The sequence below is a fragment of the Hypoxylon fragiforme genome (genome assembly GCF_022984875.1).
Source record: "Hypoxylon fragiforme strain CBS 206.31 chromosome Unknown GGS25scaffold_10, whole genome shotgun sequence".
Lineage (NCBI taxonomy): Eukaryota > Fungi > Ascomycota > Sordariomycetes > Xylariales > Hypoxylaceae > Hypoxylon > Hypoxylon fragiforme.
The window spans coordinates 1,701,065-1,713,304 of NW_026054765.1; the positions used below are offsets into that span (position 1 = coordinate 1,701,065).

General features: G+C 48.1%; 3 protein-coding genes across 3 annotated transcripts; 2 read left to right on the forward strand and 1 right to left on the reverse strand.

The window, feature by feature from the left end:
• Window positions 1-14: 14 nt before the first annotated feature.
• Window positions 15-3,632, forward strand: GGS25DRAFT_511036 (VID27-domain-containing protein). Its single transcript, XM_049262695.1, has 2 exons — window positions 15-577; window positions 807-3,632. Exons 1-2 carry the CDS (start codon window positions 559-561, stop codon window positions 3,269-3,271), a joined length of 2,484 nt encoding a protein of 827 aa, XP_049112430.1. The 5' UTR covers window positions 15-558; the 3' UTR covers window positions 3,272-3,632.
• Window positions 3,633-5,046: 1,414 nt separating this feature from the next.
• GGS25DRAFT_528381 (beta-lactamase/transpeptidase-like protein) lies at window positions 5,047-7,567 on the forward strand (the record flags this gene model as incomplete). The annotated part of the gene is made up of 4 exons (XM_049265184.1): window positions 5,047-5,605; window positions 5,769-5,891; window positions 5,961-6,222; window positions 6,402-7,567. The coding sequence occupies 4 exons, from the start codon at window positions 5,047-5,049 to the stop codon at window positions 7,243-7,245; spliced, it is 1,788 nt and encodes a 595-aa protein (XP_049112431.1). The 3' UTR covers window positions 7,246-7,567.
• A 1-nt stretch (window position 7,568) lies between these two features.
• Window positions 7,569-9,899, reverse strand: GGS25DRAFT_90173 (glycosyltransferase family 20 protein). The gene is made up of 2 exons (XM_049266125.1): window positions 9,271-9,899; window positions 7,569-9,173 (listed from the first exon to the last, which is right to left on the reverse strand). The coding sequence occupies exons 1-2, from the start codon at window positions 9,581-9,583 to the stop codon at window positions 7,888-7,890; spliced, it is 1,599 nt and encodes a 532-aa protein (XP_049112432.1). The 5' UTR covers window positions 9,584-9,899; the 3' UTR covers window positions 7,569-7,887.
• Window positions 9,900-12,240: the final 2,341 nt, after the last annotated feature.

Below are 12,240 nucleotides of genomic sequence, written 5' to 3' on the forward strand. Positions count from 1 at the left end.
TCAAATTGGAATTTGGAACATTGCCATGTGAACTTAGGTGATACCCAGGGTGAGTCATCCGTAAAATGTGGCGCTGGACCCCACTGCAGTGCCACTCCCCTCTATGTGGCTGCACCAGTGACAAGACTCTGGACTGAGATGAGCTGCTGCCCATTGGCCCCACTTTAGGTTACCCAGACAGCCCAGGCACAAAAAAGGAAAGCAACACTTGAATTGGAGGTCTTGTTATGACGCATGCTTTTTCTTTTTCTTTTTGCTCTTTCCTCTATTCACCAAACAACATTTAGACATTTTGAACATAAAAACATCATACATCATAATCGAAAATAACCAATCCAACAAGCAACATAAATTTTGGTACTTGACTTTTAACCCTTAGCCTCCAACTTGTGACCAGATCCTTGTTCTCTGCCTTTTTAGTCGCTATCCCCCACCTTCCATGAACTATTTACCCAATCTACTATTTATTTACACATCTGAACCCTTGACCAACTTTTCTTCTTCCTCCCTGAAGTCTCCTTGGTGATACCAACAATCTGAAATCTTCATCTGGACAACATGTTTGTCCTCAAAAATGGTAAGAAGCACCCCTTATCGACAGTAATGCCTAAGATGACACTTCAGTCAAGACCGTGAATTGTATTTTGCGGGCCAACGACCAACCAAATGGTGCTTTGGGAACCACATTACTATCATAGATGGATCTATCACATCCCCCCCTCCCTTCATATATGCCAACTCAAATCATCCCCAATTATCACATATCAAATACGATATGAACAACTAGCTAATGTTTTCGTAAATAGTGGGCAAACTAATCTTTGGGAGCAGCAGCCAGGAATCTATGATCGAGCTGCCCCAAGGCCAACTCTACCTTGTCCGACCCTTATCACCCAAAGGGTATTCTGAATTGATTTTCAAAGACTCTACCGCTCGCATCCGTCGCACCGGCCAAGACTACCAATACCAGCTCGTTATCCAGAGAGTTTATGAGGAAGGCGAGGCTGAGTTGCTAGAGGACTCGGAAGGTGAAGACGAAGACCTTAATGCACTAGCTGCCGAGAAGGACGAGAAGACGTTCCTACTTGACGAAGCTCTTCATTTCCGTGTTGAAAACAGAGAAAGCTCGCAAAAGGTGCTTGCTTGGAAAGATTTGAGCGGCGACGTTGGCGACGTGTACGAGTTCGTCTGCGACCCTTCGATCAAGTCTGCGCAAGTTGAGGCTTTTGAGCGCATCGCGAGAGAGTGCCAATACGAGCGCAAGTATCGAAAGCCACACTCCACTGCCTCTGAAGCCGACCTTCAGCAGTTTGATTTCGAAGAACAGCCTATCCCACAGGCGAGCCCCATTCACAGCCCAACTTTAGCACGCTCCATCGATTCATCCGACGCCATGTTCCAGTTAAAGAACGAGGCGAATGCCGGTATCAAGCGCGATAGTACGCTATCTGCGTCTTCAGTTCTCGCGGAACCGGAACCGGAGGCCTATGAGGATGATGCCCAAAGTCAAGCCGATACACGATCGGGTAAGCAGGCTGGCCCCCCAAAGGCACCAGCCCAACCCGAGCCGCTGGAGGTATTTGCAATGGAAATTGGTGAACTCCACTTCTTTGATTTTCCTTCAGGGGCCTTCGTTCTCCAAGATACAGCGGTTACTGCTCAGGTATCAGATATTGGCAACTGGAACTACTGGTTGCATATCGCCAGCAACGACCGCCAGTGGCTTGGCATTCCCGTAGTTGCGGACATCAACCCTGTCTTCAACTTCGAATTCCTCTCCTTCATCTTTAACCAATTCACCGAGGACGGTTCTGCGTACTCGTGGTTGTTGAGATTTAAAGACAATAAGACGCTCGAAAGATTTCAGGATGGTTTGATGAGGGCACTATGGGAACAGCTGAATGAAGTGAAGTGGAATAAGATCAAAGAGCAAGAGCGTCAATACGTCATGGATGCATTTGAGGATCTAAACATGAAGGATGCTCCAATCGAGGAGGAGGAAGAGGAGGAGCCGGAAGTTGAAGAAGCTGAGGATGATGCGCCGCAAAGCGAGCATTATGACAGCGACGAAGAGGAAGAAGACGTTGAAACAGGACCTAAGGACACTTATACTAACTCTGCTCTTGCTGTTGGATACAAACACGACCGCTCGTTCGTCGTTCGAGGCCCCAAGATCGGCGTGTTTAAACATACACCTAAGAATCACCTGGAATTCACGACCAATATTTCCAAGGTTGAGACTCCCAAGGGCGCTTCTTTCGTCCCCAAGAAGGTCATGCTCCACAACGAAGATCGTAATCTAATCTTACAGAACGATACAGACCCCAACAAGTTGTATCGTATGGATCTCGAGTACGGAAAGGTTGTCGACGAGTGGAATGTTCATGACGACATCCCGGTTGTGACTTTTGCGCCGGAAAACAAATTTGCGCAGATGACCCATGAACCAACCTTCCTAGGTATCTCTCGTAATGCTCTATTCCGTGTCGACCCTCGTCTATCAGGCACCAAGCTTGTCGACTCCCAGCTCAAGCAATACGTGTCAAAGAACGACTTCTCTTCCATATCTACGACAGAAAAGGGATATGTAGCCGTCGCCTCGAATAAGGGTGATATTCGTCTTTTCGATCGTTTGGGCATTAATGCAAAGACTGTTATTCCAGCACTTGGAGAGCCTATTATTGGTCTTGATGTGTCTGCAGACGGACGCTGGGTACTAGGAACCTGCCGTACATACCTGCTTCTCATTGATGCACTCCAGAAGGATGGCAAAAACAGTGGCAAGCTAGGTTTCGAGAAGCCGTTCGCTGCGGATTCGAAACCTCAACCTCGCCGTCTCGCCTTAACCCCTGAGCATATCGCCCAATTCCATCATGAAACTGGTAAGGGTGTGTCGTTTACACCTGCACGATTCAATACTAGCAAGACAAACGAGGAGTCGTCCATCATCACTGCTACAGGCCCGTACATCATCGATTGGAACCTTGATAAGGTCCTTCGTGGTTCCAAGGCCCCGTATATCATCAAACGCTACGAGGACAACGTCAAAGCAGACGACTTCAAGTTTGGCACTGACCAGAATGTCATTGTCACCCTACCTAACTGGGTGAACATGGTCGGAAAGCAGTCTCTCAAGCGGCCCACGAGAGAAAGCATCGCGGGAGACTTTCAACGGTTGGGTACACCAAGACGAAGCTCGGCACGAATTGGCACACGAGAGAGTGGAAGGTACAAGCTCGGCAAGGAAGACGTAGTCAACTCACCCTTTTAGTCAAATATTCTACGAATGCGTCGACTTGATATCGAGCTATCGCGAATGGCTATGCGAGTTACCTTTATGCCCTCTTTTTCTTTAATTTTCTTTGTTGCGATGAGGTCACAGCTTGTCGTGTTGTAAGCCAGCTTGCGCTCTTCTTACGATACATACCCCCCAGGCGTTCAAGGCAAGGCAAGGAGAGGTGTTGATTCATTCACACGGAGCCAGCCATTTAGGCTTAGGATGAGATACCTGGGTCGTTTTTTCACATGATATTCATGATTTCACCTACTAAGTAGTCTAACCTAGATAGGTACTAGATAGTTAGATAGGAACTTATTCAATCCTCAGCTTATTGCTGCTTAACAGTCCATGATTCAATAGTGCCATCCTATACCAAATACCGAGCCTCGCCTCTTGTCTAATATCTACTCATAGATATTCGAGATATTTTAAGCTTTATGATAGACCGATCCCGTATGCCCGAAATTAGAAGGTATTGCATGCCCACACCGTCTATTGTGATAATACCTATGAACTAGGATTGGCATGTGAACAATTTGAACGCGTTAAGCTTGTAAATGTCTCGCTCTGGGCGATTAACTTATTTATATGAAGTTCCTGCAGCATGTTATCATACCTACAATGACAACTACAACCCAACTACGCATGTAGCATCGAATATCTAACTGATGGAGCGGAATGGATTGCAGATAAATTAGAACCCATCCCACTCAGGATTTCTCACTCTTCTTTCTTTCCGGCTCATGATGTGTGCGTGTGGTTCTAGATAACAAATGGTCTTGGCCACGGCACATGGAAATTAAACTCCTTAGGTAGGTAGATACCTGGGTATAGACAGAAACAAAAAAGAGAAGGAACATATCGGTGTTGGAACGTCTTCAACATAATTTTGGTCAGGATCCAGTCATGCTAACCTAGAAACCTTTTCGTTTCCCGGAACAATTCCAGTCCCAAACGATCGCTCCCGATGGCGTAAAAGATCTGACGGGCCGCATTCAGCCAAAAGTCGCATGGCAGCCAACGTAACAGCCGTACGACGTAGACATCCATCCAACGTAGCTCAAGCAGGTCCATGTACCGAAGTTGGGGGCATGCTAGCTTATTATAGCTATTTATTTTCGGAGAGTAAGTAGAAATCTCACGATGTAGTGTTGAGGTGTAACGCTTTGTCAATATTACTCCCCCCCTTTTTTTCTATCTACCTAGGTTACCTAGGTAGTTAAGGACCCACCTACCCTAGGTAGGTAGCTGCTGGTAAGGCGGGATTTGGAGATAGAGCACACGTTCTGGGACTCGTTGACGTCGATCCTTCTCGTCATGATGCCTCCGTCACATGCTTCACGCGTCTGGCTGCGTGGCTCAATGCAACTACAACTACACGCCCCAAGAATGCTCCGCACGACCGCCGACCTGGTTCGACCAAGTTTCCCCCTTTAGGGTATGGTGACAGGGCCAGGAGCCCGGGTGAATGGTGGCATGTTGCGAGCTTCGATGATCTTCATCTCTTTTGTAAGGGAGCAAGGCGTGCGAAGAGATCTTTTACGATGACTAGATGTAACATTATTACCTAGAGAGTTGTCTACAAATACCGAGGAGGTAGGTAGGTAAAGAAATTAATCAGAGGAAAGCATTTATGTGTCATATTTCCACGTTTTTGTGCTAGGTAGCATGTCTATGTGGGAGTAGCAGATCATTCTCCTCCTCTCTTTAATACCTAATTTTCACGTTCGGTTTTCTTATTGGACTCGCCCAACCCCCCTTTCACGATGGCTATTCTCCCCCCCACAGCGCTCTTGCTCGCAGCGGCGCAGATGATCCTCCCGTTCGTCAGCGGGATCCCCAACTGTCCGTACCCGGGTCCCGTATTCCCGAAGCCCACCAACCTCGCGTCGTCCGAGGTGATGAAGGCCGCAGTCGCAGACCTAACCGCGATCTTCGACGCGCGGGGCACGGACCCAGCCAACAACCCGAACGGCACATCCTGGTCCATCCAGGTGTTCTCTGCCTCGGACGCCGACGACGGCGGAGATCCCGTCTGGAGCCACTACCACACGGCGACGGACCTGCTATCGGCCACCACGCCGGGCGTAAAGAGCGTGGACGGCGACACGGTGTACCGGATCGGTAGCGTCACTAAGATCTTCACCATCCTGACCTTCTTGAGCGAGGCGGGCGATATATACTGGAACACGCCTGTGACGCAGTGGGTGCCTGAGCTCGAGCTGCTGGCGGGGAAGGCCCAGTACGACCCCATCATGAACGTGGACTGGGACCAGATCACGCTGCAGGATCTGGCGAGCCATATGGCGGGTATCGTAAGAGATTGTGAGTATTTCTTTTCATTGCCGTATATATAGTTCGAAAGGGAGGCTCCAAGAACAGAACTGAAGAAACCGAATGAGTTTGGGGGATCATAAGGGGGGGGAAAGAAAAATAAGAGTTCAAGAAAAGAGAACGCTAGGCTAAGACCAAGAAACGAAACCGTTAGATGCTCTTCAGGGGGAATTGACACAGGAGCACAACCAAACTGTCCTGCGAGCCCAGGGATTCCCCTCGGCACCTGGGAACATGACACCAACATGCGGCGAGTTTCTCAAATGTACACGCGCGCGTAAGTCACATACATGTCATACCTACATCAAAGCCCACAAGAGCAATTCTCTAACACGAAGATCAACAGAATTCTTCACCGGCCTAGCGAACGTTCCCCCGTCCTTTCAACCCTCCTGGACGACGGGTTACTCGAACATGGGGTACCAGATCCTCGCGTACGCGCTCGAGGCGATCGCGCAGAAGAAGTTCGGCACGATGCTGCAGCAGAACGTCATCGACAAGCTGGGCCTCAACCGCACCTTCTACCAGAAGCCGGCCGACGACTCGATTGGCATCATCCCGCAGGGCAACGAGGCCGGGTGGTCGTGGAGTATTGGTGAGGGTAGTCCGTAAGTTAACCCCCACCCCCACCCCCCCTTTTCTTTTTCCTTTCAATCTTAATCGTCCCCTGACCCCCCCCTCACACTAATTCATGCTCGCCCTAAACTTATGTTCGCTTCTTCTTCACCTCTTACCCGCTACCCCCCTTCCCTCGGCTAACCAAGCCAAATTAATTGGCGTGGCACAGAACCGGCAACATGTACTCCTCGGCCTCGGACCTGTCGCGCCTGGGCCGCGGCATCCTGCGACACACGCTGCTGCCGGCCGCGCAGACGCGGCGGTGGCTGAAGCCCGTCGGCCTCACCGCCGACATCCACGAGGGCGTCAGCTCGCCGTGGGGCATCCGGCGCATCCCGCTGGCGGACGGCAGCCGCGTCGTCGACGCGTACTCGAAGGCGGGGTCCATAAACCTGTACATGTCCCTGCTGGTCCTGCTGCCCGACTACGACGCGGGCATCTCGGTGCTGCTGGCGGGCGCGTGGCCGGGCAACGCGAACTGGGACATCGCCGACGCCGTCGGCTCCGTGCTGGTCCCGGCGCTGGAGGAGGCGGCGCGCGCGCAGGCCGACGCCACGTACGCGGGCACTTACAGCGACGCCGACGCCAACAACAACAGCACGCTGGTCCTGACGACCGACCGCGCGCGCCCCGGCCTCGGCGTCGAGCGCTGGACGAGCAACGGGACGGACATGATCGCCGTCGCGGTGCGGTACACCCTAAACTACAACGTGACGGCGCCCGCGATCCGGCTGTACCCGACCGGCCTCGAGTCCGAGCCGTCCGCCGAGGACGGGACGCGGAAGGTGGCGTTCAAGGCCGTGGTAGAGAACCTGGACCTGGCGGACCACGCGAACGACATGTTCTCGACGAACTGCGGCACGTGGGTGAGCCAGACGAGCGCGGTGTACGCGGACATGCCGCTGGACCAGTTCGTCTTCACGGTCGATGGGGCAGGGGCAGGGGCAGGGGCAGGGGGGAGGGCGGTCGGCGTGGAGCCGTTGGCGCTGCGGTCGACGTTGGTGAAGAGCTAGCCTAGGTACCTAGCTATCGCAAGATATACCCTATTGTTTATTATTTAGGTACAATACCTACGTGGTAGAGTACTGGCGACCTAGGCACGTGGGCACGTAGGCAGGTATTGATACCTAATTAATAATCCTCTCCACCCCCTTTTTCTTTAAATCGTCCGCTGCCATGGATGGATACCTAGCAAGAATTGTATTTTCTATTTGCGTAGGTAGGTTAGATACTTAGGTTAGTAATACTCGACGTCTCTGACCTTGATTTAGTTGCATCCTATAATCCCGTTCATGTGCCGATGAATCCTGCTTGTCAAATTAATAGCGGATAAGTATAGGGGTCTGGTAGAGCATGATACTTCATCATTAACCTCTTCCTAAGTGAACTATCCTTCACACGCAGATGATAAAACCACAGGGATTGGAAATTGTAGTCATCGTCACCTGAACGAGAAAAGAGAATTGTATAGGCTCATGAAAAATTTATGCACAGGTCTACGAACCGGGATCCGAAAGCTCCATAACCGATACCGACCTACCAACCCCGAACTCCAACCTAAGACTCGTTTGAATCGTATGCATTCACTTTTGTTCATTATTTGCAAATCATGCCCCCTTCTAACAAGAATATTCCCATCGTCAATTCATCACTCCTTATTTCGACAAGCCTAGACCAGCACCAGAGGGGGCTGCAGATCTGGTAGCTTCCTTGACACTTTCGAAAACGCCCGACAACGCACGGCCAACCTCGTTACTGAGCATCGGCCTCGCGTCTGGTCCAACTTTGCTATCAACACCATGGCTGTGGGCGCTGTCGACCTTGGTTAATTCATTAACAAAGCTTTGCCCCCACCACGCCGACGTGTATTTGAAAACGTATCGCTCCAACTTGCGGAAATTGGCCTCGCGCATTTCAGGCGACATGGTGACAGCGTCATGGATCGCGTTCGCTAGCTCTTCCGTGTTCCAGGGGTTCACAATCAAGCTTCCATTCAGGGATTGTGCGGCTCCCGTAAATTCGGAGAGGATCATGACGCCGTGACGATTTTGTTGAGTTGCGATGTATTCGTATGAGACGAGGTTCATTCCATCTCGAGTGGAACTAACAAGACAGACATCCGAGACAGCATACAGAGCGCAAAGCTCGTCGAACTGAACACTTTGGTGCAAAAAGTGGATTGGCATAAACTCCACGGTCCCGAATTTGCCATTAATCCTCCCCACCAGTTCGTTGACGACCGCTCTTAGGTTCTGATATTCTTCAACATCTTGTCTGGAAGGGACGGCCACCTGGACAAGCACAATTTTGCCGATCCACTCTGGGTGCTCAGTAAGAAACACCTCGAGTGCGTGTAACTTCTGAGGAACACCCTTGATATAGTCAAGCCGATCAACACCCACGATCAACTTGACGCCCTCAAACTTGCGGGACAAGCTTGCAATGCGCTCCTGTACCTTTGGCTTTTTCAGACCCTCGACAAACTTGTCTGGGTCAATGCCAATTGGAAATGCCCCGACCGTCACAAATTTTCCTCTATATTCCACACCATTCGGGGTGGTGGGTGCTTCAAGAATGCGCGAGCAGGAACTTAGGAAGTGGCGGGCGTAATCGTAGGTATGGAAGCCGATCAAGTCGCACTGTAGCAGACCTTCGAGTAAGGCTTCGCGAACAGGCAGGATACGGTAGATTTCACTGCTGGGGAATGGCGTATGCAGGAAGAAGCCAATCTTAACGTCCTTTCGGTCGCGTAGCTCATTGCGCAGCATTTCGGGCAAAAGCATCAAATGATAATCATGTACCCAGATCAGGTCGCCGTCTTGGACATCTTTTATAACTGTCTTGGCAAACAGTCTGTTGACCTCCTTGTAGGCAGCCCATGCGTGTTCGTCGAACGTGATCTCGCCAGGATGGTAGTGGAATAAGGGCCAAAGAATGGAATCTGCAATCCCATCATTGCATTAATAAGAGAAATCATTGTGAATGTAGGTATGGATATAGGGGGAAAAAATAAAAAGAAAAGGGGGAAGGAAACGTACTGGAAAATCCATTGTAATGTCTGTCTGCAAGTTCGTCGTCAACGAATATGGGATGGGCGTTATACTGTTCCTTGAGTTGTTGCTTCATGGTTGGGATTTCGGCTTCGGGGATTTCCAAACCTGGCCAACCGTACCACTGGAAACTTGTCGTTTTGCTTAGACCGCTCAGACCAGTAACCAGACCCCCGGAAGACATGGAGAAATCATAACTCCCTTCCTCTTTCCTCTTTATCGTGATAGGAAGTCGGTTGGATATGAGTAGCAACCTACGGTCGCTAGTCGTGGAAGATTCGCTCCCATCGGTAGGTGCCATATTGACTGGTCCGTAGGTAGGTAGGTAGGTAGGTAGGTAGGTAGGTAGGTATGTTGGAAGTTCTGAAATTATTAAGCGGTTTATAAGATTTGCCAGATCTTTGCCAGTCGTAACACTGACGAACAGTGGAACAATAGTGGGTTTTCTGTATTTAGATCCCTTAAGGAAAATATTTTGGTCCGAAAGGTTTGGTTCAAAATACTTAGGTACGCAGGAAGCTAAGGTATCCTTGGGTAAGAGGAGAGGCACAACAAGGCTTGATAATAAGAAGATGGCAAATAGCAATTGTTTGGCTATAGCCGTGGTAGTGTGGCAATATGGTGGTAGTGTGGTAATGTGAAGTCGACTTATGATCTCAAGAATGATGGTCGATACATCCAGGAGAAATAATACCACGGGTGGTGATCAACTGGTATGATTCGCTCGAAGACCACGGTGGTGTTAATTTCACGATGTGAGATTGATTGGTGACAGGAGATGGATGTCAGTTGGTGATATGATTTGATAGGAACAAAGAGGAGGAGAAAGTGTGAACACCTGAAGGTGTGATTAATATTTAATATCCCAGGTACCTACCTACCTATAATGTCACTGTATGTACTGTACAGTTACCTATATGTATCCATGGATATATGTATGTATGTGTTATACCTCAAGGCTACAGTTGCTACATAGTAGTACAGGTATTTAGGTTAGGAGGTTCAATGTTGTTTGAATCGTTCCAGTCAATGTTAATGTTAATGTTAATGTTAATGTTAGGTAATGTTTGTGATGCAATCGAGATGCAAAAGCAGCGAAATCCCTCAAGAGAATTAATTCCTTGCCCCGCTATGCCCCACTATGCGCTGCCCCTCCATTCAGGGCTAAGGGAACTAAGGAGCTTTGGTCCGTTACGCCTTAGCCAACTACGTAATTCTATACCTTTTTTCAGCGGGGCAATGTGGAGATATTCGGGAGCAGGGGAGTCAGTTTAGCTGAAGTTCAAGGTCATTGATGTCTCTTTCAGCAATATTATCGCGCAACTGCATAATATCATGCATGTCTTTAAATGTTGGTTGGAATCACACGTGTAGAAAAGCGGCCCAGGTGGAATGACCTTCTAGATCGGAGCGTTTGACCTTGTCTCCACCTTAAACCCTGCTTAAGCCCTGTAAACACCCACTTAGTTAGATTACCCATACAAATTGTGTGCTGATCATATCTTAAAGTATGAGTATCCTAGGTAATTACATATACGGCGTAGTACTGTACCTATTATTGCTATCGGGCCCTAAAACCTTAAATCTAGAGCCTTCTCGGGCCGTAAAACGCCGGTTTCGAATTGATATTTAGATTAATAAGCCGGTTATTTGGATGGCACGTGATCACCCTTAAGGCCAACATACAATCGCTTAACGTCTTAATTATTTAATATCTAACCTAAACGTTTAAAACATATAGCTATAATAATGCAACCGGTATCAATTAAAAGAGAATTTAATTATTAATTAAATGATATAAGTCAAATATGAATGCGATACTTGGTTGCAAAGTTATTTAGATATATATATCGTGAGATATTATGTAACAATTGATCATGTGACATCTTATCATGAGACAACTTATCATGTGACACCCTTAGGCGATCGTGTGCAGGCTCTTAGGGTGGCTTCAAGGGTGATCACGTGCGCCCGCCCTCCCAGCTAGCTTATTTACTTGAATAACTTTACGACCAGATATCTCACCAATTGGAGACCGGTATCAATCGATTCGTAATTCAATGCGCTTTCAATTGATACCGGTTGCACTTATATAGCTATATATTTGAAGAACGTATTTAAGATAAAAGAATTAATTCAAAAGGTTTGATGTACGTAATACAGTGTATATAACCATTCATAATTCATATTTTAAGATATGATCGCCATACAATTTGCTTGGGTAATCTAACTAAGTGGGTTTTTACAGGGTTTAAGATGGAGACAAGGTCAAACGCTCCGATCTAGAAGGTCATTCCACCTGGGCCGTAGAAAAGTACTACTAGTACTACTAGTACTAGCCTATGTACATATGTAGGTAAAAACACAGAGAGATAAAAAGGGCCCTAATTTAATCTGTCGCAAGAAGAACAAGAAATGCAGGACCAATGTACGTGTATATCACCTACATACCTAGGTATGTAATATTATACCTTGTCTTAGAAGGCGATGGAATCAGTATTTAGGTCTAGATGGGTCTCTGGCTTAAGCCATGATAGCTCTTGTCGATCAAGGAACATTAAATCCCAAATCTACCTACTTACATATTAGGTACATATCTGTCTCAGCTGCACATTTGATAGGTATTGGTAACGGTAAGATCTTCGACTATATATGTAGTAGTTCTAACGCAATTAGAATCTTACATGTGATATACACATATAGTAGATGCATTATACATACTACCTACCTAGTTACATGTATCTAGGTAGACACTCATACGCATCTATCAAGGGCCTACTAGATTAGGTATGTATGGCTCTAGCCAGGTCTTATTCTTCTCGAAGCTACTAGTAGATATATAGGTACACTATTTGTTACCCGACGACTTTGGACATCCAATGTTCGATTCGGCCCTTAAATACACGAGGTAAGAGTGGTGACGGGCATGTATTAAAAAGGTACATACCTAACTTAGAC

Excerpts from the sequence above, each read along its gene's own strand:
- GGS25DRAFT_90173 (XM_049266125.1), bottom strand. The coding sequence starts at position 9,583 with ATGGCACCTACCGATGGGAGCGAATCTTCCACGACTAGCGACCGTAGG. Across the intron at positions 9,174-9,270 it reads ACATTACAATGGATTTTCCA|ATTCCATTCTTTGGCCCTTA; the intron begins GTACGTTTCCTT and ends ATGGGATTGCAG.